The sequence below is a fragment of the Larus michahellis genome, chromosome 1 (genome assembly GCF_964199755.1).
Source record: "Larus michahellis chromosome 1, bLarMic1.1, whole genome shotgun sequence".
Classification (NCBI taxonomy): Eukaryota; Metazoa; Chordata; class Aves; order Charadriiformes; family Laridae; genus Larus; species Larus michahellis.
Genome location: NC_133896.1, coordinates 202,602,600 through 202,628,209, shown reverse-complemented (window position 1 = coordinate 202,628,209; position 25,610 = coordinate 202,602,600). Strand labels below are relative to the sequence as shown.

General features: G+C 41.9%; 1 protein-coding gene across 2 annotated transcripts in view; it reads right to left on the bottom strand.

Moving 5' to 3' along the window:
- LATS2 (large tumor suppressor kinase 2) overlaps window positions 1-25,610 on the bottom strand; it is a 51,815-nt gene that overhangs the window by 3,184 nt on the left and 23,021 nt on the right. Inside the window, exons 1-6 of one of the 2 annotated variants that reach the window (XM_074569469.1) lie at window positions 11,398-11,478; window positions 11,046-11,178; window positions 5,624-7,161; window positions 2,257-2,839; window positions 1,446-1,628; window positions 171-277 (exon numbers count right to left, since the gene is read on the bottom strand). In XM_074569469.1, the coding sequence (XP_074425570.1) occupies window positions 171-277; window positions 1,446-1,628; window positions 2,257-2,839; window positions 5,624-7,161; window positions 11,046-11,175 (2,541 nt within the window). In that variant the 5' untranslated portion in view covers window positions 11,176-11,178; window positions 11,398-11,478. Of the gene's footprint in view, window positions 1-170; window positions 278-1,445; window positions 1,629-2,256; window positions 2,840-5,623; window positions 7,162-11,045; window positions 11,179-11,397; window positions 11,479-25,610 lie in introns of those variants that run through there. The other variant, XM_074569458.1, reaches the window with a different exon arrangement.

Below are 25,610 nucleotides of genomic sequence, written 5' to 3'. Positions count from 1 at the left end.
ACAAGCCAGTTCTAGTCTGATATTCAGTGTCTTCATTGATTGGGAAGGGCTTTTGTAATCACTGCTCCTTTCTCTAGTATAACAAGAGAGGATAGGTCTGTGCATGGAGGTGAAGGGAAGGGAAAAGGTTAAAATTTTGCCACCCAGCTTGGAATTTTGCTTCAGCTTACCTTCAGTTGGGTTTCTGTGGGTGTAGGAGCCAGAAAAGGAGGCTGTCCCACTAACATCTCAAAGAGGATCACACCAACACTCCACCAGTCACAGAGCTGAGTGTATCCTGAAAGGCAAGTCAAAAGGTTGTCCTCCACCAACCGAGGAGAATGTGTACAGAGCTACTTGTGATTAAGTATCAAAACATACAGCACAGATTTCTGTCTTTTCTCAGACAAACAATTTGTGACCTAAAAACAAAGGACTCCCAATTCATAAAGTCACTTCTGCTTGCTGACCTGAATTCTACTGATGCCAGTAAAGATCTAATCCTGTTGTCTGGGAATCTTTCTGAATAAATTTAATTCTCAACAAAAGTGAGTGGTGAAATCGTATAATTAGAAAGAATGAAGTTTTTTATCATGCCCTGTCCCACAACTACATAATACACAGCACAAACTGGACCTCAAAGAATACCAAAAAGGTTTAGTGACTGATGTCCCCCTCTAGGTTCAGTGGAGGTGAAACCACAAGTTTGAAAAGCTGCTGAAAGACACAGCCTTGCTCTAGAGACAGAAGAAAGCCACAGATGACTTTCTGAGCAAGCTCCAAGCAGAATAATTTCAATTGCTGAATTGCTGTGACAAGACAAATATGTTTGAGATCTCCGAAAAGGGAAGACGATTTAAACACTGATTTCAATGGAGATTTGTGTCATCGGATGATGTAGGCTCCAATGTGAAATCTCTCAACTTGAAAAAGATCAGGCTTAGGATCTGACTTGTAGACAACTTTGAACAACTAAATTTCTTACTACAGTGACCATGTCTGTTCTGCATGGGTAGCCACCGAGTGCTGTCTAAATTCCTCAAGCCGAGCTTTTAAATGTACGGTGTTCAGTGTAAATTGTGGAAGACTTTATGTTGGGTTTCCCCAAGATTCTGGCTGAGAATCTGGAGGACATTTCCACAAGCTGACATCATCCATATTACATCATCATCAAGTTTACATCATAAAGTGTCCCATCTGAATCAGTGATTCAGAACCATCAGCTGGCTACTCACTGGTCTATGTAAACTTGCTAGTGGTCATACTTGTACTTCATGAGTACAGATAATCTGCTTTATACTTGAAAAGCATCACTGCCAACATCATCTGAGACATTTATTACCAGTCTCATTCAAAGGTCTCAGAGTGTAGATATACACAGACACACAAGGTATGACCACCATCAATGTCAGCAAGGTATTTCAAAACATTGGCACTCAAACAGGAGAAAAATAGAGGTTATGTACCTTTACGAAGCAGGACTTCAGGAGCAATATAGTTAGGGGTTCCAACTAATGAGTGGGCTAGACATCTCTGATGCTGTTTCTTAGCTCTTTGTTCCAATGTCTTCAGCCTATCTCCACATCTACAATTGGACACATCATCCCAAAGATCACTGGGCTCCATGCTGTCTTGTCTGATATGGCTCCCTTTCAAATGGGAGAGAAAGTTTGCATTCACGGTCATAAAACACAACACACAACGAGAAAAGCATTTATCTAGAGCTGTTTGTGCCATCTTCTACTCTCACAGCATTAAATTTAAAATCCAAGGCATTTCCTTCTTCCCTTCACAATTGGTTTTCCACAACCAGCAAAATATCCCTCTCTCAGCTCAAGGAAGTATGCTCCCATATGGGAGATACAGAACAATGGAGTACATTTACATTAACTATACCAATTGTTTATGACCTTTTTGCCAACAGACACCAATACTCCTCAGTGGCAGACACAGGAGGTGTAAGTCTGTAATTAAATACTTCATCATCAAAAGAGACCCTCCAAACAAGTATAAACTGAAAAACTGCTGCTACTGTCAGCTACGACTGACTGCTACAGTCAGCCAGATTACTGACCGGGATTTAAACAGCACTGGAAACAAAGGACTGGAAGCAAACTAACTGAATGAGTTAACGAGAGACAGATGCATCATACTGTCATTGACTCTTTGTCAATGTACACAACTCTGTTTTCTACGCTAGCTTTTCTGCCAAGAGGTACCTGTTTGTTTCAAAATAAATAATGCAATACCGTCACAAATAAAGCCTAAGAACACTACCTTTCTGATAGTACTTTGAATTGTGAGTCCACCTGAATCCAGTACACAGTCCAAAGTCAGTCAGTTTGATATGCCCATCAAGGTCTATCAGAATGTTGTCGGGCTTGATGTCTCGATGAATAAATCCCATTTTGTGCACACTCTCTATAGCCAAAGTGAGCTCTGCAATATAAAATCTAGCCAGACGCTCTGGAAACACCTCCATTCGAATCAGTAGACTCATCATATCCCCACCAGGGATGTAGTCCATCACAAAGTACAAGTTCTCTTTATCTTGGAAGGAATAATAGAGTTTAACCACCCACTCATTGTCAGCCTCAGCAAGTATGTCCCTCTCTGCTTTGACATGAGCCACCTGGTTCCTGTTCAGCACATCTTTCTTTCGCAGAGTCTTCATGGCATATAGGGCATGGGTATCCACTTTGCAGGCCAGGCATACTTCTCCAAATGCACCAATACCCAGAGTCTTGATTTTCACAAACATAGATTTGTCCATTTTGGCCCTTTTAAGTCTGTTGTAGTTGGACTCCTTCTGGTAAAGAATTTTCCTCATTTGTTCCTGTTCTGCTTCACAAAGGCCAGCCTTTACAAAAGAAAGCAAACCACAAGAGCTAGTACTGTTACATTCATAGCAAGAGAATAATAAACTAGCATTCCCGAAACGCATTTCTGAGAAAAACTAACCCAGAACCAGAAAAGACATAGTCACAGGAGATACACTGTCTTGTCTGTCTGTTGAGGTATTTCTGAGATACTGGCAAATTCACTGTGCCCTAACTTGTTCCCTGAATTTGCTGTATTTCAGACTGGTCTGCCTTTCTCATTTGACTGAATGAAGAGGCATGGGGCAATACTGTCAGAGAGGGGAATACAACATAACAAACCTGATCATAGGATTTAGTTTACACCTTCCAAATGGGCACTTCGCCACTGCATGCCACTATACGTTTGCGTGCTGCAATACACCTTAATGTAAGCTGAAATTAAACCTAGATGCAGCAGTCCACTTTGCTCATGAATGGTTCTCCAGGGCAACTCACATTAACAGCTCCTACCTTGAGTGCTGTTTAACTGCTGTTTTGAGCTGTAATTAAGCAGCTAGTTTTGACCTACACATTCCCAAATGCCTTGGGAACCACCTTCTTTAGACACCGTTTTTCTTCTCTGCCATATACAGCCTCTGCTCTCAAAGTTTGTAGATCTCCTGACCATCTGTTCTGCAACTTCTCCCTTTTCCCTCCTGAAATATGTGCATGTAACCCTCAGCTCTGGCCTCCCCCCAGCCACTGCAGCCCAGATCCTGGTGCTATTTCCCCTCTAAATGTATTATTTCCCCTCTGCACATAAGCTGCAAAAAAGCTGGCTTGTCCACCTCCTGTCCCGAGAGCCTCCAAGTAACTGCAAGTAACATTTCACACGGCTGCGGGGAGAGACCTCCTGAGAAAGGGAGCAGCAGCAGTATCCAACCAGACTTTCCTCACCCTTCAAGACAGAGCCTGCAGACTGCCAACTCTGATAACATCAGTGTCTGTCCCTCTCCTGAGAGTCACTGGTGGCCCCCACCAGCAGAAACCCCTGGGCTGATCCCCAGGATCCTCTGACAACCCATCCTCTGCAGCATGCCCCTTTCTTTCTGCATACCCCATGTCCAGAATCCAGAATTCGCTGGCATCAACTGAAGCACTCTGAAAGGAAGATTTGTGCCTGGTGGGAAGGGGCAATGGGGAGGAGGGTGGAGGGAGTTCAAGCTGACTGATCAGCAGACTAGACACCCAAGCATACACCCACAGGGCTGCTGCTTAGATGGATTTAATTTCACATCTGTTGTCTATGTCTTTAAAGTAGAATGTGGGCAGCCACACTATGCAGCGAGATCCCCATGGTATAAAAATGAAATCTGTATGAATAAAGGATGGAGGAGGTCTGTAGAAACTTGCAGAACAGGTAGGATGAATTTTCAGACTGAAGACATCAGCCAAATCAAAACAAGTAATACTGTTTTTAAAATGTAAGGCAAGTACAGCAATCCATAATATAGGAAGCGTTTATTGTTTTAAGGTAAAATAATTAGTATGTTGTGTTCTTGGTTAATTTGAGAATAATGCGATATTCAGATAGCCAAAATCTCCTGAGTTCACAGTGTATTATTCCAACCAGTGATGAGGTTGCTAAGGGAAGGAGTTGTTTTTGTTTATAGCTGAATTATCTCTGAGTTATGAAGTGAGCGAAAGCTGACGAGTGAGAAGAGAAGAACTAAAGCAATTAGCTGTTTTACTTCTCTAGAGATCATTCCCTATCTCAATCTCAGGAAAATAGTCACTAAATCCAAGCAATGCAACACAATCTGTACTTGCAGTGAGGACAAAGTATTAACTGTCACTAAAATGCTGACCATTCAAGAGATTTTAGAAATATATTAGTTTAATTTTAACCTCAACAAACAAACTGCTGAGTTTTTTGGAGCAATGTAAGCATCAAATTAACTGACTCCAGAAATTGACTGTGCTAGGGAAGATCGAGTAGTTAATTATTATCCATTATGCGTTAATAATAGCTTTCCTTAGAGTTTATCCTTAAATACAAAAGTAGACTAGTCATATTCTAGTCATGCCTGGGAAAAAAACCCTCCTGCACATTTAAAAATTAAAAACAAAACTGCCAGAGCAACCATCAGAACTTAGCAGCTTTGTTTTAAGCAGCCCTATCAGTGAATCAGCTTAGGTTTGAGAGCTACAGTTAGGCCTGAAAGAAGCGCTCTCAGTCGAAAAGTGCACCTCCCTGTGACCTGCTTCTAGAACAAGTTCCAGCAAGGGTCCCAAGATCAGTTCAAGTTGTCCAAGATATGATTACTTGCACAATATTATTACTTACATGTGTTCAACAAACAACTTCCAGTCAAATATTACATATTAATCTGAAAATATGGCACAGTGAATATACTGCCAAGTGGAACCATGGCTTTGGTGAATTGAGTGGCTATCATGGAACACGGAGAAAGAACTGGAGCAAAAAGAAAACGCTTTTTAAGGGTTTTACAAAAGCTGCCAAAATATTGCCAGGGTTATCTCAGCCTCAAACCTGGCTTCTGAGTTCTTGCCTAAGCAAACCTAATACTTTTCTACTACTGGGGGTTTTGCTTCATTTTACTTTTCTGGTATGAAGATACATTATTTCACATCTCATGTTTTTCAAACAGCCTCCCAGACCTGCACCCAGGCTTCTAAGTAAAAATAGTCTGGTACAGGGAGGTGTTGGATACCTACTACTTCCAGTGGAGCATGCCTTTATAAATTTTTTGACTGATTAAAAATAGTAATAATCAATTTGATCCCATTAGCTTTTATTATAACAAAACATGGAGAATTACTTTAGCCATTTCTTGCTCCAATTGTAATCTTCTGTTAATTTTCTGCTGGTAGGTCTTTATGACATTTTCTACATGTTGCTCCATGTAGAACTTGAAGGCAAAAGGTGAGTAGCTCTTTATTCGGGATTCTCGCTTTTCCTCATCTTTGCCATTTTTTCGCACAGGCACTGGAGATGTCTGAATCTGCTTTTTATCCTTGCTTGGTTTTTCAGCTTTAGTGTTCTTGCTGCTTTTGTCATTTCGCTCACTGGTCTCCTCAGCCTTATTGCACGTTGAACTGGGGACTACGCGCAGGGTCTGCTCTATGCCCATGCATAAGCAGTTGATATCAAACTGCTCAGTGCTACCAGGAAGCAACAAATGCTTGGGATATGGTGGTGGTGGACACCGCAGTTCCTGGTTACCATAATCCACATCTAGTTGATAGGCGTTAGCTGCTCCAACAGGTGGCACGTGCTGCTCAATGATCTCCAAGCCATCCACAGCCGGTGCCTGTGCAGGTAACCAACCAGGATGGGAAGGTCCCACTGCGGTCTGAGGCTCGGGCCTCATCACTCGCATGCTCTTCACTGGCTGGAGAATATGAGCAGATGTGACTGCTGTGATCGTATTTGGAGACGTAATTGAAGGATCGGGTTTTCCTGAAGGAACCTGTCTTATAGACACCGTTACTTGTGGCTGTTGCTGGTGGTTGTTAAAGGAGTTTGTTCTGCTCGGCACTGTGGCATCAGGTCTGAAGGATACATGTTGCCGTGGAGATGTTTCTATTCCTGGATTTTGTAAAGAATCTCGGCGTGACGGTGTTGCTGCCTGCCACTGCTGAACTTGAGGATTATTCATGTCATAGAGGTCCATGTTTAGGCTATTTCTAGACGGAGTTAATAGATTTTGTGGTGGACTGTCTGAAAAATCATTAGCAAAGGCTGGACCTCTGGATATCACATGCATTTGATGAGAAGAAGGACTTGTCTGTTTGTGATGAGAATGTGATATGTACAGGCTTGACGGTGACGGCTGAAATGCATGACCAGAATTATTCTGAACAACTGCCCCTTTATTTGGGAGATTGGTGTATCCTCCCTCCTGCTGCATCTTGTTTTGGAAGGATGGACTCCGCTGAACACCATACCCCATAGGTTCCCCCTGCACCATCATATGCTGCCTACTGTAATGTTGACTGTTGGAGCCATGAGATGCCGGCAGCTGCAAAGCTTGACTGCTGTGATTAGCCACTGAATAATTAATCACAGAAGACTCGATATTTGCAGGGTATGTTTTCTGCTGATGGCTTGTTGGTGTGCTGTGAGTGCCTACTCCAGAGGGTCGCTGTACAGGAGCATTCATAGCTGTAGACTGTGAAGTAGAGATTAAATAGTCCATGTATGGCCTTGGAACTTCAGTAAGTATATTTGCACCTTCTGCTCCAAAGCCTGTCCCTTCATAGGCTGCATTACTGATCTGATGGTAGGACGGAAAAGATTCGTTTGATCCTTCGAAGCTTGGCCTGCGGGTTACATTATTTGGCACAATACCCTTTCCTTTATAAAAAGAACACAGAAGAATGTTAGGAAACAAATCAGGTGAACAAATTACTTTGCATTACTCATGCATCTATACATACAGATGTACACACACATGCACGCACACTGTGTAGGGAACATGTGTCGTAAAAACACCTTCCGAAGTCTAAATTAAGCGCTCCGAACATTTAAAGTTATAGGTGCCAAGTATTACTACTGATAACAAGCTACTGGCCCACAACACTGCTCATGCCAGGAATCATCAGGGAGTTCTACCAAATCATGAAAATAGAAGCACAAATTCCTTAACTATGAAATCATCAGATTACACTACAGCCTGGTTTTTAAAGCCGGACCAGTATTATCAGTCATTACTCACTGACAGAAGGAAGCTACAGAGCCAGGGGTTAAATACAGCACCAACAGGAAAAAAAAAGCTCCCGGAAGGACTGTCAATACAACTTAAAGTCAACATTACTATAAGCTACTAGGTCATCACACAGTCCACATCCTCGGCACAGTGAGCTCACTGCTTATGCTGGAGATCTGTTTACAACTCTCTGTTCCATCATTCTCCTCAAAAATCTTTGTTTCCCTCCCCTTCATTCGCAACAAAGGCATCACACAGTTTGTCCTGTATTCTTTCCAATGTGTCGGACACAAAGTATACCCTCATATTACTCGTCTTCCATCTGTTTGGAAGGCAAATCTTTTGGGGTGTCAATATGTTAATCTTAGCTTGAAGAATGTGCAGAGACAAGATAGCAGCGTTCCTACACTAGAAGCGCCAATGTCACTTTTCATCATTTCTTTGATCTGAGGACAAATTGCAGGTGTATAAAGCACTGGCTATGCCAAAAAGACAAGGGGAGACTGTGCTGTTGCAATTTTTTTCTGTTCTCCTTCTGGTTCCTTAGCTTTCATAAAACGCAGGACTTGGCCCATATATGCCTGAACAATTGCCCTGTAAAATCTTAACTTCACAAGGACCATAAGAATAGTCATATTGCGCTAACAAACTTGGACACTGGATTGCAAACTTTCCCAAATATTTGTATTGCAGCATGTCCCAGCTTGGCCAGATGCAGCCCACTTGAGCATAGCTGTTGACTCCTCACCTCCATACACACAAGCCCTGCTATACACAGACACACAAGGACGTACACGTCTATGTACCAGCTCTCCACACTGAAGAGGCTGCCCCTGTACTAAATTACACTTTCATAAACAATGCACTGTTTTGAAATGCAATCAAGTTGGACAAATAACCAGTGTTATTTAAAGTGAAATCTATAATCAGCAGCTCTTTTTCCTATGATACCACAAGGCTATGCTTACCAAGGTTGTACTTCTAACAGCACTCCCCAATAGCTTATCTGCTGGGACACAGCGAGATGCACTGATGAGGCTGTGTCAATCCAAAGCATCCTAAGAAGTGTCTACTCTGGCCTAGAGGTGGGAGGCAGCCATAAGACCCACTTGTCATGTCTGTCGGTAGGATTCATGCTGAGCCTCTGGGGCAAACAGACTTTTGTTTTTCCATATCAGAGGCCATGAAGGAAAGTAACAGCAGTAATTGTCCTCCTTTGGGACACATACTTCAGCTGTGCAAGGAATCTTGCTGATGTAAAGAGAGATATGGCATCCACCTCCTAGATTTGTATACCAGTAAGTCCGTTCTGGTCTGACAGAGGAATATTTGGATTTGTGAAGATACCAAATGTGGCAGTTGCAGATGATTCTTTTCCACACATTCCTATCCAACACGGTAACTGTTACAACTGTCTCTCGCCTCTTATGGTTTTAGTTCAGACTGTATTCTTAAGATTAATCAACTATACTCATGGGATGATCTTTTTTTACACATAGCTCTCTGGTAAGTTTTAGTTGAGTCTTGCCAGTATGCTGAAACTCTTGTTAACTTTACTACGGAAATTAAAGCAGGATATAAATAAATAAATTGCAAAATCTATTTCCATATACCAATATATGGAACTCAAACCCAGGAGATTCAAATTCTCAAACTGCAAATGAAAAGTTCCCAAGTAGCATTACATGCTTCTTAATCTACTAGAGGACACCTACACTATCCTAGCACAAACAAAACGATACCAAACAAATCAGTATGATTTTGTGGCACCTCAGGCAGGCAAGCACTAATTGCATGATATTTAAGTTTTGCATTCTGTGTATCCTAAAAGTAAAGGCGGATCTTCATCTTGAAAGGTTAAGTATTCAAAGCAGCTGCATACATTGGAACGTTAAGAAAGCAAAACCAAATGCAAATGAAAGACAACTGAGTAATTAAAATGTTAGCCTGGAAAGATTTTGCAACCCTTTCAGAGGAAATGTATGCTTTTTAGGACTGGGTGTGTTCTTTCTCTTTAAGGAATAAAGCCTTTGTACTATAAAGCAGAATACAGTGCAGAATTCTGTCGAAGTTATTTTAAATTCTCCTTAAGGCTCAGTCAAGGCCAGATTTATGCATGTATTAGGATAGAGCTCACTAAATATACTGGCCAGTACTGCTTTGTCTTGTCAGGTGGTCATCCTGCAGGGTGGCACTCCAGGAAGCATTTTCTTAGGGTTTTCCAGAATTTCGCCAAATAATATCATAGGAAGCCTAAGACTGACAGAAAGGGCAGAACCATGCACCCGTTTCCATCATATTTGAAGCTCCACACCTGAGAGTGATCACCTGGAAAATGAGCTCCCTACCCTTTTCCATCTTCCCTTTATGTGGCTACCCTCAGCATCCCCCAGGAAAGAAGTGGCTTTACTGAAGACCTCCTTCCTGTCCAGGGATTTCTCTTTGTAAACTGAATGGGCTTTCTCTTCCTCAGCTTTCCTCATCTCTGGACATGCCCTTCTATCAACTAACCCAAATTTAACACCCTTCACAACACTGACAAGGCAAGGAGAAAGGTGCAACTGAGATGGTCAAGAAGATAAATCTGTCACATGGAAATCACCTGCACACAGTAAACTCGACTTCTGACCACGCTTAAGAGGTTTGTACTACTGTAATCAGATTGCTTGAACGGATTTGTTAGCTTCAAGTAGTCCAATATGGACAAGACTTTTTAAGTCTAAATGTTGCCACTGACACAAGAGAAGTTCCTTGTCCAATGAAACAGGCCCCTGACGACAGCTCTCCAATCCACTCAACCCTTCGTCCACTAACTCCTCTGCAGCCTGTAACACTGTGTCATTACACAGGCTTAGCCAGTCAGAGCATGGTTATTTGTCTGTCTGGCCAATTTTTGAAACTGAAAGAAGATAAAAGTAACAAACTCTATCCAAACTAGTGTGTATCCTGATCACAGATCAAGAGCATTCTGCAGTGCTCTAAGTGCCAATATGTGAATGGAAACACCTCTTGCAAGGTCTTTTGTCAGCTGTGGTCTGACGTTTGCTGATGAGGCATACGCAGGGCCCAAATCCTCCCATTTGCTAATTTACATGGAACAGAACGGAAGCAGACTAGCAGGGATGAGAGGAAAAGCTTCTGTTATCTTGGCCCAAGCTATTTCTGCAGTGTACTTACAAGGATGTTAACATTAATGAATTCCTGGGAAGCAAGCTATCTCACAACTCCACAGCAATTACTTACGTGCAAGCTTTTACTCTGCAGTAAGCTTGAGATGACTGAGGTGACTTGCACTGAAGGATAAATAACTTTGTGTTTAAGAAGGTGGACTAAGAATGTGCTCTTGCAAAGCAGGTGAGCTGTGTCCAGCTTCCAGCCCACCTCACCTTGCAGGGGCATGTTCACATCACTGTCTCCTACAAGAGTACTATCGAATACTACCAATCCCTATTTCTCCCCATCAACAACTCTACTTTAAAAAATAGCTTATAGCAAGAAAGAGTAAGACAATTTTGAAACGGTTCATGCTTACCTGGTGAGGTCTGCTTAATTACACGTACTATCTGTTCATTTCTAGGATCCAAGTAGCTCATCTTACTGATATACTCCAGAGCTGCTTCAATACTTCTGCTACCTGTCTGCTTCAGTGCTCGGATGGCCATCTCCTGTATAAAGCAAACAAGAATTGAATCACACTGAGACAAAACCCAAGCACTGTACTGCAGGCTAGAAAGCAGTAAGCATTCTTACATTTATAGAAACATTTTATAATTCACACCAGATCACAGCTGCCTGAAACCAAATGGATTCATATTTTGAAAACATTTGCATGCCTTATGCAATTCAAAAATTAAAATAAGAAAATAACAAAACCCACAACCTACCTAGACTCTGGCAATTAAAAAAGCAGCAAATTGAAATGTGTACTGTAAGATTCCTTAAACTTTGAATCAGGTCTGGAAAAGGCAGCATAGTTTGACATAGGATGAAACAGAATGAAGTATTTCGCTTTTGGTATTTGAGAGCATGTCTCTTAGTCACACCTGAACACAGTAAAAGCTTTATGCTTTCACAGATGCCACAAGAAACTAATTAGACAGGGGCTGATTTCTGCTGAGCAAATCCTGGCCCCATTAGAGTCAATGGAGAAGAAAGACTACTGTTTTCAGTACAGCCAGGACATCATTCCTATCTGTTTGGAAAATGACTAGGCACACCGAACTGCATTTCACATCGTTAGTCTTTTTAGCTGGATTTTATTGGGCACACAACCATCGCTGAGAAGTTAATATGGATGCCAGACACACAACCTGAAAACTAAAACTGGGGCAATTATGAACACTCTCGTTAAACTATTCTAGCACAACCATCATTAGCATCCCCTGCTCTACAGCCAGCAAGTCACACTCTCCTGCAGTTTGTTTATACTTTTACTTATAGCTCAGGTATACAGAATATTTTTCAACAGTGATGCTAGCCTCTGGTTGCAAAGCAAAATTCACAAATCCTCACAAGGCTACACGGTCTTCCCTGAAATGATGGAGAAACTGAAATCCAGAGCTTTAACGTTGAATTCAACTCACTGAACTTTGCTCATTAAAAAGTTAGATACGTACTCAAAAGCAGTTGCTGAGAACCTTTCTAAAATCACCTCCAAAAGGCAATTCATAAAAAAAGATATAACAGGCGATAAACTGACCATTAGTGACAGAAGATTAGAGGACTAATTTGAACTGGACTGCTAGCTCTTAGATGGCTAAAGTTGGATGAAATGAATGTCACCATCAAGGACTTGCCTGCAAATGTCAGTATCCTATTATCTTGCCACATTTCTGCCTTTATTAGGGGAATTCTGTCATTGCAACCTGCCCACTGAGCCCTGAATCAGATGGAGTTTGTGCCTTCTTGGCTTGGCTTACTGACTGCAGATGTGATGGCTGAAGCGCACCACTCTCCCACAGGGCAGTTCTATGCACTGGTTAGCAGTCAGGTAGCCCCAACATGTACCCCCTTTTCTGTACCATCTGGAGCAAAGAGCAGCTTTGCTCGACTGAACTGCAAGTACATGTAACATACTCACTAATTGTTTACTTAGCAAGGGAGGATCATCTCCAATGACACTAATTCACACTTAGCACAGAGGCACATGCTGGCACTTGGCATTTTGCTTCGCTTAGCTCAGTCCCCTCCTACTCCCCCCAAAATGGCAGCATTTTCTCCATTACTCAGAGGTTCTGCCTGGGGAATAGCTATAGCAAGTTTGAATATTTTTCATACAATTTATGACTCATAATTCATAGAAAGGCAGTAGTTGGTTTCACATTTCCTATAGCTGAAATATTTCACTGGCATCAACACATTACTAAGGGCAATTTTAAATCAACAGAAAACTATTATGTATGAAGGAAAGAATTTCCCACAATGTTTTTTTCCTCTCTTTATTTCTTTTTTCTTCTTCTGGATACATTTCTAAAGTATTAGCAAATTCGCATCCTAGTACTCAGCATTCTCATCATCCAGGGACTTTGGGCTTTACAGCCCAGTTCCACAGGGCTGCTAACATGCTCTGCCCATTTACACCAGCTGGATCTAGCCTCAGATCACAAGTCTTAAAGTTTCCTAAATCAAATATGCTCCATACACACATTTGGGCTGGCTTGGATCTTTGGGTTTTTTTGATTTTGTCTGCAATGAAGTACCAAGAGAATAAATGCTTGGTAAACAATTATCTTAATGATTAATAAAACAGTCCATATAATCCACTTTTCCCTCTCTTAGCTGTGCTGGCTGTACACAATTCAAAGGGGCTAAAAAAGGTTAGTTTTTTATCACCAGCACAGTGATATCATGTCTGAAAACAATCCTTCCCTCCACCCCCAAAACTGTGGCATTACTGTTCTCTTTTTTTTTGCCATTGCCTATGTCAGAAAAGTAGAATAAAAATGACACTGGTCTATTTGAAGCTGCATGTTCTACCTTCAGCAGATATATTAGGGGATTCATATTTAAACTTTAGTGGGAATATGGGAGGAGTAAACTCTAATACATTTCACTGTGGACTGTACGATAACCTAGGAGGGCCAGTAAGAGCTTGGGACTGGCAGCTGTGTTGCTGGCAATCTCACCCCTGCAAGCCCCCACTGCAGCTCGAGCCCCGTGCTCCTGCTCACCATCTCTCATCTTTCATTAGGCCAGCTCCCAGCTCCAAGGGGTTTCCTCATTACATACCCTATTTGCTTAGCATTTACATTACTGCTGGAAAAAATGAAGTAAGTTCTTTTGTGGTTCAAAAGAACACCAGTGATTCCCCTGTATACCATCCCATAGCTTTGGCCCTTTCCCCATAGCTATCATGGGACACAACGAGCCCCAGTTTCTGAGGCTTGTTCACAAAAGCCTTGTAAAGCAGTTTTCCTTATGTTGAGATGGCATTTCCTATGTTCTAGCTTGTACCCGTTGACCCTTGTCCTGTCACAGAGAAGAGTCTGGCCCCATCCTCTTGACACCTGCCCTTTAGATATTTATAAGCATTGATAAGAACCCTTCTCAGTCTTCTCTTCTGCAGGCTAAACAGACACAGGTCTCTCAGCCTTGCATCATCTCCACACAAATGGAGAGCAACCAACAAAAAATAAACATTCCACATACAAAAGGAAAGGGTTTTTCTCAGAGGCAGATCACATATAATCATAATTCTCCACCCAGGAGACAAACCCCTCTGGGGGCATGCAATACTCCATGAGAGTGAAGGGCAACAAGAAGCTCCAGCACTGCCATTGCTGGCCTTTCCCATCAACATCCTCCATGCCCACAGCTCACTCCTCTCTGGCAGCCACATGAAGAGGGCTCCACTCCAGCACCTTTTCATTCGGGATGGGGGACAAGCTGATGCATGGCTGAGGCTCACAGAGGGTTTGCTCTGTGCCTGAGGCAGCTGCTGGCTAATGGGGCATGGTGGCCCTCTCCTTACTATATGCAACGCAGCGATGAGCTCTGCTGAACGAGGGAGTGTGGCTGGGACGAGGCAGCGAAGGGCTGGCCTCCAGGAGCCTGCTGAAGGGGAAGCTGGCTCCCCACGGGTGGCTGGGGCCAGAGCCTGGGCTGCATTTGATGGGAATCGATATAAGGGCTGTTTTGAAGGATGGGAAGAAGGGCAGAAGATAGATTAAGCAGTGTCAGTAATTGCACTTGGAGAGCAGAGGCTTAAGTGAGATGAAGGGTGTTTGTGAGAAGCAGCAGAACACCTTAAGAAGAAGGAGAGAAATCAATGCCAAAATCTTGCAAACTGATACTGCAGACAGTAGAAGGGCTGAGGAAACAAGATGACAGACACTGGGCAAGGAAAAAAGTGCATGGCTACATTGACACTGAGCTGTCTTGATTTTACGCCACTCTAAGGTAAGTACATTTTAGAAAGACAAGGGAAAAAAGACCAGAAATGAGACATGAAAAAAAAATCCACTTGGATCCATATCCAACACCAAAACATTCAAGTAGGCACAGGATCAAATCCAGCTCCCACTGAGGTCAACAAAGATTTCCATTAACTGCAAGGTACACTGCATCAGGCCCTCTGCTTCGGATCATTTCCTCTTCACCAGGCCAAACGCTGTCAGCCGCAGTACGGGTTGAGAAACCTGGCCACTGGCTGTGTTCTGCTAACCCCACAGCCAGCTGTCAGGCTGCGAGGAGAAACACAAGCCACTGGCAGCGCGCACATAAACCACAAGGGAACAGAGCGGTCCCGGACCCAACTCATTCTTTACATTCTGTGTATTCCCTTTGGAGGATTCAAACATCTCTCCGTGCAGGGTTTTCATGCACCTTTTTGCTTCCGGACATCACTAACTGTTGGTGAAAAAAAACCAGAAAAAATAAAGGTGAAAAGCTACAAGAGGAAAATGTGCTTTTACAATTAGCTCTAATAATTTTGTAATTAACGTTACTGCTGCAATATTAAAATGAGGTTTCAGTGGTCAGTTGCGGTTCTGGACAGATCTAATGGAAAACCAAATTCAGGCCATGAACCACAAAGAAGACTGAGGCAAATCTGCAGAATCCCAAACTTGTATGTACACAGAGAAAAATGGGGAGAAGGGCGTTTTCCAGCTAGTTCCTACAGTGGGCTACCCAAACCAGACAGCTGCATGGTTAACACACTCTCCGTTATTTCCCCAGTCTCATGCTGGTAGAAGGCAGCTTTCCAAGAGATTTCAAGATTTTGCTAGAAGGAAGGCCACCTTTGAGCTCAGATGCTCAACAGGGAAAATCCTTGTTTGATGGTAAACAGATATTTGGATGTGTGCATATACAGACCTCATATCACTCTGTGCTCTGTAGGCAATGTGAAAGGCTTTCCCCGTTTTACCCTCCCGCCTGGCTGTACTCCACCAGCATTGGCAGAGGTTTGCGTTCTTGCTGTACTACAGCGTTGTCCAGCAACATTTTTCATTCAGAAAGCTCCTAGTTGCCAAGATGTATTTATCATCCAAGTGAAGATTGCACAAGAGGTTACAATAAGCAAGATTTTTTCCCAAGAACATTGTGTCTGAAAGAGACAATAGGTCCTCCAAGATTTGGCAAGGGTTATTAATTGCTAACAACAACAAAAATTAATTACTTGCTTTCCATTCACAAAGAAGGATGGGCGACAGATGCAGGAAACAGATACAGGTTCCCTGCGGAAGGGAAAAAACTAAAGCTCATGCCAGAAGAGATGATCCAGAATTGATTACAAACCTTTCTGCGATAGCCCACCATTGTAGGAATTTTCATTCATGACTTTAAACAAGCAAAACCTAAGAAATTCAGGAAACAACGTGTACAATATGCTCTGTCAGGATTGGTGCAGCCCCACAGAACAGAGAACCTTATTTTGTAATATTCTCTACCTGTAATTATTCTCTAGTTGGATGCTTCATCAAATTTTATACTCTACTTTTGTTTTGCCCGTTTTCAGGTTGCTAACACCAGGGGTTATATTTTGCCTACAAATTCCCATGCCTAACCATAACCCTGATTAAAAAATTCTAGCCACATAATTAAGAAGCTATCTTGTGAATCATTAGCGCTGCTGAGTTTTAGTGTATCAAAACAGCAGGAGGAAATGAGCACTAGCAGAAACCTAAAGCAGCCCCCACTTTTTTGCTGCAGAATCACTTAAGTCCGTTCATAAACCACATAACCCATTCAGAAACTAATGGAGACCTACCCCCATGGCTAGTTAAGAGTTTTCTGCCCCCACTGCTCCTGTTATAAAGCTCCTCCAAAGCTATACTGCTTTAGCAGTGCTAAATCTCCCTCTTATTTTCAGCCTAAATTATGTGGGGTCAGTTTATTCCCTGTGCCTTTTGTTTCAATTGCCTTTTAACTTCAGCATCTCTGATGCAGAAAATGAGCTCCCTAAATCCTAAGAGATGCTTGCATCTTGGCCTCCCGGGCTAAACAAACCACATTCTTTTCGTTTTCTCCTGTAAAACAGGCTCTTCATTTTCTTTATGGCTGTAGTAGCCCATCTCTGTATCAAGAAAGATCAGAGTGGGACATGGTTTTGATAAGAGCTGCACACGCTGCTCTTGATGACATGCGAACAGTGATGGAAAAGTTATCCTTCTGGTAAAGTCATTCCTTTTCTTTGTTGATTTCAGCAGAGGAAGTTTGAGTTTGGGGTTTTAATCCTGGCTTTTAGTCCTTGCTTGCAGCACTTCTACCCTTTGTGCTCCTGAAGTTATTTTCAGTTCTGGTAGCACTCCAGCCCTTAAGGTCATCCATTATTTTCGTTGGGTTTGCACTGCTTTGTACTGACTGTGCATTCCCACTTCACATTGTCAGAGTGCTTCCTTTATTATTACTTTTTTAATTATCAGACTTATTAATGTAAAAAGTATGCAGGAGGGACACCCTGTAGTACATAAAGTTGGGGCAGACAGAAGAACAATATGGATAGGTGATGAAATGTACGACTCACTAAGTTAAATTGCATCAACATATGAAAAAAATAACTGAACTGTAAATTAGGAATGGGGAATTACAGGTAAGGAACAACTTTAACGAGAAGGTTTTTATATAACATTTACAAGGAATATTTGAAGAACTAACAAAAGGAGTATGCCTAAAAGATAGAGGGAGGACTTTGGAAATGATACAATGCTTCGGTAAACATCCTCTCAGAAGAAAAAATATCCACAAAACTAACTTGACACTGGCTGCTATGCCACCACTCATTCTGATTGCCTTCAAATTCTTGTAGTCTTGATTTAGATAGTCACCTACAGAATGCAGGCATCTTTACTATTCTGTGTTTGTGCAGCACGCGGTACAATGGGGTCCTGCTATTGTTGTGTTTATGGTAGTACAACTACTTATTATTAAATTAAATTAAAGTGAGGTAATTAAGTCCAGCACAATATACTCAACTTGGAGTAGTAGGCAAAAAGATGCTGTAGAGCTAAGGTATCAATTCTCCTGAGTCCCAGGATAAAACCCTTCATATCACTACCACCACAAACCAATGCTGAAATAAGACCACCTTAATCCTCTAAACCACAGGACATGGCACATTTCCTGTAGCTATGGAAGGAATGAGCAAAATTAAAAGAAAAAGTAACTAGAGATCGAGAAGCATCTTTTGATGATAAACATTATAGCTGTTCAAAATGTTTCCAGTATCTTTTCAGATTTCAAATAGCTCTGTATGATTAAAAAGCAAAATAAAAGGATTATCAAACATTGGAACAGGCTGCCCAGGGAAGTGGTGGAATCGCCACCCCGGAGATATTTAAAGGATGGGTAGATGTGGTGCTTAGTGACATGGTTTAGCGGTGGTTTTGGCAGTGTTAGGTTGATAGTTGGACTCGATCTTAAAGGTCCCTTCCAACCTAGACGATTCTATGATTCTAAATGAACCAGACAAATGAAACCAACATTTGAAATTTATCACATTAGTTTTTGTATTTTGCTAGCACTAGAGACAATTCAAATTCTTTCACAAGTATCACGAAAACCTCAAAATAAAAGGGCCATCATGACACTTCTGTAGTGTTTTTTCCCAGCTGTTTTTCCCTAAGGTCATGACTAATCAAAGTTATTTAAGTTCTTCCAAGAGGAAAAAAAAGAAATACTCTATAGACTTAGCAGCAGGGTACTTAAAAAGAAAAACTACCGTAACACCTTCACCAACTTGGAAAGCGCAAGAGAGAAAAAGAAAAAAGAGCTGAGAACAGTAACTGGAAATATGATATAGCTCCTTAGCAGATGTCTCAAAAGGCACCAGTTATATCAAAACACTTTTTAACACTATGCCATTTGTATCAAATAGCAGCATATAACTTCTTTTTTAATTCTTTTATTTTTTAAATTCTTTTAACAGAACTTGTATAGCACATTCCCCCACCGCAGCTCCTGTAAGACATGCCTGTTTGGCCATGGGTATTTCACAGAGGACATCTGCCATTTTACACTACAGTCCTTGTGTTCCACAAGTTGTTCACACAAAGTTGCTCTTTGCATGAGAAGGAAAGATACAAACTTCAGATTAATCAGATTATAAACCAATCTAAGGTCCCAAAGTTAAGACATTTGGAAATAAACCAAGCATGGCTGCTCAACATATTTCCAAACAAATGCTTGTGAAATGAAGCGATTCTTTATAACAAGGCATCTCCAGACAAAGAGTGTGTATGTAAATACTTCAGGAAGCTCTGATGAACTGTTCAAGAGATGCATTGTGTTTAAAGAAAAAACATACATGCACTGCAATTTAATCAGACAACTCCTGTTGATGTCCCAGAGAGTATGTGTGTGTAAATACAGACATACACGCAGGTACTGTATAAGGTGTGCACATATGTGTATGCAATTTTGTTGAAATTAATCTGATTTCAAGTAAGCCTGTGAGCCCTTTGAAAGCCATGTATTAAAAAATTCAGGACATCTTCTTTCCTGAAGAAATAAGGCTCTTATTTGTGTCACCAGTTAGACAATACAAGTAATTTCATTATATGTATTTATATATCCATTTATTATAGCATTTCTGGAAGCATGTCAGGCACTCTGGAAGGAATTTGGAAAGGGAAAGGCCTGCAGGAAGCTGGAAGAGGTCCTGCGCCAGGCAACAAACCCGCACTTTGCATGAAGCTCAAGTGTCATGAAAGAACAATTACAAATAGGCAAAGAAAGAGAGGCCATGGCATTAACAACAATAATAGAAAGGGAGTGAAAATAATCAAAAGCCATCATGAATACCACTTTTTTTTTTTTCCTTTCTTCCAAGTAGGTTGGGAAGCAAGAATGGAGCTGAGCTGCTCCATCCCAACCAGGATACAGGCATGAGAGGAAGGGGAGCAGAGTGCAGAGAGCCCCATCAGGTAATGGATAGACCTGAGGAACAGTGACAGAGAACCTCTTCTCCCTGTCCCCCCAGCCTTGGAAAAAGGCACATCTGTGGCTGAAGAGCTTATGGTAGTAGCCTAGTTTCCCCAGATATTTGGTGGAGAGGGTGATACTGTGTGCACTCAAGATACACAGTGACTTCCTGCGCACCTCAAAGGCTCTAACGCCCCTTTCTGAAGGCACACACTCTTTTCCCCCAAGTTTTGAAGGAGCACAGGCTCCTGATTTAGCAATCAAACTTGGTCAACAGTAATAGGCAGCAGTAGTATCTCCCCAAGTACGGAAAGTCCCCATTCTGGAAAACAGACGCTTTTCTTCAGATCCCACATCAGAACAGAGGTGTAAAGAGCAGGCACACAGCACTCAGTTTTGCATGCATATAGTACCCCTGGACTTACATATACCAAAATTCACAGGCCAGGTTTGCATTAATAGTAAAATAAAGGAGAGAGGAAAGTGTGTATTTGTACATCTTCACTCCTTGAGATATCTCCTGGCTGCACAAAATCCGTTCTACTGTGATGGCACCCAAAGCCAGCCAATCAGAAGCACTGCACTAAGCCCTACACAAACACATGGGAAGAATCCTATTCTAAAAAGTATTTCTAATTTAAAACAGAACAAACAATTGTATATACAGCCATAACTGTTCCTCATTACTCTTTTAAGTGTACTCATTGGAGAGCTATTTAAACTATTTAGACTTCAGTCTAACCAAATGACCCACGGCGGGTGCATCAACAGACAGAAAGTTGTACAAATCTCTCCTAATCTTTCCTCAGCACTGGAGCAGAGAGAACTCAAACAAGTAGCACTACTATGTGCTAATTCAGAAATCTTATTCTGAGGCCAAATCACGTTATATGGGTCAGGACAATCCTCATTATCAATACAGGCTGGGGGATGATGTGATAGAGAGCAGCCCTGCAGAAAAGGACTTGGGGGTACTGGTGGATGGAAAGCTGGACATGAGCCAACAATGTGTGCTTGCAGCCCAGAAGGCCAATCGCATCCTGGGCTGCATCAAAAGGACCGTGGCCAGCAGATCCAGAGAGGTGATTCTCCCCCTCTACTCTGCTCTCATGAGACCCCACAGGGAGGACTGCGTCCAGCTCCGGAGCCCTCAGCACAAGAAGGACATGGACCTGTTGGAGCTGGTCCAGAGGAGGGCCACAAAGATGATCAAAGGGCTGGAGCACCTCTCCTATGAAGACAGGCTGAGAGAGCTGGGGTTGTTCAGCCTGGAGAAGAGCAGGATCCGGGGAGACCTTATAGCCGCCTTCCAGTACCTGCAGGGGGGCTACAAGAAAGCTGGGGAGGGGCTGTTGCAAGGGCATGTAGTGATAGGACAAGGGGCAGTGGTTTTAAACTAGAGCAGGGTAGGTTTAGATTAGACATTAGGACGAAGTTCTTTACAATGAGGGTGGTGAGACACTGGCACAGGTTGCCCAGAGAGGTGGTGGAGGCCCCATCCCTGGAGACCTTCAAGGCCAGGCTTGATGAGGCTCTGAGCAACCTGATCTAGTTGAAGATGTCCCTGCTTACTGCAGGGGGGTTGGACTAGATGACCTTTAAAAGTCCCTTCCAACCCAACACATTCTGTGATTCTATGATACAAACAGCATTTATAAATTACTGCATCGGCAGGTTTATGTCACAGAGCAGCATGGAAGAGCTTTGCTTACTTCATGCATGTGTGAATGCACATGCACACACATTCAAGTGTGTATGTAGCTCCTTTCCAAAGGTGCTATTTTACTTCCCTAAAATCCCCTCACTTTGGTTACAGGAACAGGAAACATCCCACCCTCTGGACATGGTCTGTAGCAGTTTCAGCCTCAGCTCCAGTTCACTCCTGTCCATCATGACTGGCAGCCACTGCAGTGACCTGTACTCTGTCACACAGTGCCTCAGCCATATGCCTTGCATTAACCAGTGAGGCTTAAGAGTTTCTCCTGTTCTCACAAGTCAAGGCAAGGCAAGCCATGGCAGGATTCATCAATACTTGTATTATTACAAAGGTAACATAACACCCTACAATAGCTTTTGAACTCCAAAGAGAAGGAAACAGAGGGCAATTAGAAAACAACTTCAAGTATAAGCAAATGAGTTGTCCCAAACCAAGAAGCATCATCATCTTCCTGTAATGTTTACTTGAAAACCCCTTGCAGGTTCCTGTTGACAGTTTTTTAATAACTAGAGGTGTTACCAAACACGCCGTCCCCTTTTCATACCAAGCCCAACATGGGGCGAGCTCTGATGCTTACAAGTGTAACTCAAAGAACAAGAGTCGCCCATCTGGTACTCCAAATCAAATCCTTTCTACATGGCACAGAACTCCAAGCCAGTGGAGAGCCCGTTACCAAGCCTTTGTATTTGGATTCAAGTTGCTGAAGTCTTGAATGCAACACCTCCCATCTCCCTGTCTTCTACTTTCTTTATCCTAACAGTAAAGCAGTTGAGTTGATGCAAAGAGCAGCAAATCCTTTCAGCAGCAGCACTGAGTAGCAGGGTTTGACAAAAGCTATTAGTAGACAATATCAGGTGTTGCAGCCTTTTTAAGTAGAAGGAAGACACACATGGGGCAAGAATCTTCAAATACTCAGTCACCATTTGTTTGAAATCTTCCTCTGGATTGGTATGGCTTACATCCAGAAAGTAACAGAATCCAGAAACTCAATTTAAAGACAGGAAGAACAGGAAGCATCTTCCTATCACTTCTTCATAAGATGTACTGAAATCATTAGGAGAGGAAAGGTGCTGTGCATTTCACCAATGTAATCAGAAAGTTCTTCTACCCAAGAGAACACGCAGACTTCAGCCAGACTAATTCCTCCTTACTCCACTTTTGCCCTTGTCTGACTCACCCTAATGAAACATGCGTATTTGGCCAACAGTGCTGACATTAATACCAATGTAAGCGTTAAAGGCCACTTTGAGAATATTAATAAACACTGCAGCACCCCGCAAAGAAGCAATACAAGTTCCTGGGGAAAAAAAATCTTAGCAAGTTGCCTTCAGGAATTTATTGATTCCACTGAAATCTCACAAACTCTCAACACATATAGAAAACGGTAAAGAGCCTTGGACAGATGGCATCTTCAAAATTGAGGTAGAATTGGACCCAACCTTGAGAGAAAGGTGCACCACGATGCAGAACAGCACCGTTGTTTTAAGAAAGGCACTACAGTATAGATAGCTTAATTTCCAGTTGTGCACCAGGATCCTCATGCATGAAATCCAGCAATGAATAAAAAAATGGCACCTGCTACTCCCTACTCCGGGGATCCAAGTAAGTGTCCCTACACTCAAGGCATGCAATCTTAAAAAACAAAAGCAAAAACCAACCTACTCTTGACATAAGGCATCTTAAATTACTGAATACATTAAGATGGGAGTTCCAGCAAAAGCAACACCTTGCTGTGCAAAGAGCAGCTGCCATTTAAAAAGCACTACATAAATTCTTTTAAGTATTCTCTTGGAATCAAGTTCTTTCAGGTTCTTTCTCTCAGGTGGGATGTTCTGCAATCTTAGTATTTTATACTTATCAGTAACCAGGGCACATTTGCTGCAAGAGCAGCAGGCCATCGCTGCTCTCTTCCAGACCCACTTTTCACATAGTGAGCTGTCAGAATGATAGCATGACTCCCTCCTACTAGCGCCCACATCCCAACCCCCCCCTCCTTTTTTTTTTTTAAGACAGCAGTATCTTATTCTACCAGGGCAAGTAAATCAAGCTGGATTGAATAGAGGTTCAGTGAAGGTTTCATGATGAGCTTATTCCTCTCCATTAGCAGCAAGTGATGTGTTTGCTAATTTTATGGCTCACGCGTTAGCCAAAAATGCGTTTGGCTGGCATTACATTTACAATAACGCTATTTGTGTATCAAAGCACATTTCAGTGGCCACAGACTCTAAGACGGGTGCTTCCTGTTGCTTTTCCTTCTACTATAAAGATACATATATAGAGAGTTATGTGTAAAAGAGGATTTTTACAAATATTCACAGAGCTTGCAAATTATTTCTTAGCCAAACCGGCTACAAGAGACTTGTAAACTGGGTATTCAGATTCAGCAAGATGAGTTATGAGGTTTGTTGTCCAGGAATAAAGCCCCAAAGCACAGAAAAGAATTGTGTCAAAGACTGGAAGAGCTTTTTGCTCTGCCAAAGTCAGCTGTTCCCCAGAAAGTCACACGGTGCTGCAAATCTGCAATGCTTTAGTACTGTTTATTACATTTCTCCGTATCAAACTCTACAAATCCAATTTTGCATCTATTTCTGTTAAAGGTGCCTCTGTCATTTTTACTGAGTGCTGGCTACTTAAGGCATTACAAGTTTTCTTATATTTCATAAGATTTTAACATTTAAAGAGTGATACTCCTCTCCTCTCCTTTTCTTATAACTTTATATGGTTTTTTTTTTCAGTTTTAAACCACTAGAACTGTCAACTGTTGTTTTAAAACCTCTTCTCCAAGACAAGAAAAATTCAAGTAAAGACGGTAAAATTAAGTCACTCATTTACATTCAAGGTCAAAAACTAACATAATTTTCCAAACAAGGTTCAAGTGTATTCCTGATATGGCCTTTAGAAGCTTAGGAGAGTTTTGTTCCCCTTAATTTTTCTTTGGGGAGTACTTTAACAGAACTATAAAACCTCCAAGGTATCTAGCTGGAATACATTACCACTGAACAGTTCTGTCCTTTGAGGATTTATACCACAATTGGACCCCAACTGACATCAAGCAGTAATGCACAGTCAAAAAGAAAAAAATATATCTCACAAATACAGCTCCATTGTGAGACAAACGAAGGCTACATCTCTCTCTGCCTCACAGTCCAATGCAGCACGTCTCATGTGACTGAACAAACATCTGGGTTTTATCTTGAGATTCCTGATATTTTTCAGTACAGACACATAGACACACACACACACAGATTGCAAGTGTGCTGGGCAAGACAACTTGGCATATTTATTGTTCAAAGAGTAGGAAGATACAGAACTTCTACATATAATACTATTTTTAAAAAAATTTATTGGCATTTTTGAATTTTATCAATTGTAATGCTATCTTTTTTTTAAATTTTCATTCAAAAACATAAAAAGGCGTTCAGCTTTTAACATTTTAAAATCAACGTGCTCAACCTTGTAATACAATATACTCAAACTGCAGCACTAGGGATCTCATTAGACATTTTCCAGAAGTCTCCACACAGCACTTAGTTTCACTAACTCTATCAAATACACATGTATAACTACAGGTCCAAAAGTAAGAATTACTAAACGCTGACTGCCACTTAATGATTTTTAAGACTACAAAAATACCCGTTTGTACTAAATGTTTTATATGACTGCTAGTCACTGCAGCTTTCTACAGCTGCAAGATAAAACTCTCAACTCTACCAGTGCTAGAGGCAAAAAAGAAAAGAGAAAGAAAAAAACCCAGCTGGATAAAATATCTTAAGGTCAGGCTTTTTACATGTAAAGCAGCCGCAGCAAAATTATTCACATTCTTAGCACATAGCTGACCGGGACAAGATTCCAGGGAGAGGTAAACAATTCCCCCAATAGAGCAGCTGCATCTTCCTCAGTTGGGAGCTACTGGGGGGAGGGAGAAATGCCCACTGGGGTCCCCAAAACTGACCAGAAGCAGGAAGAAAATGAAAGACTGCTTGTGCTCCATGGTAATGCTTCACATGACTGCTCCTT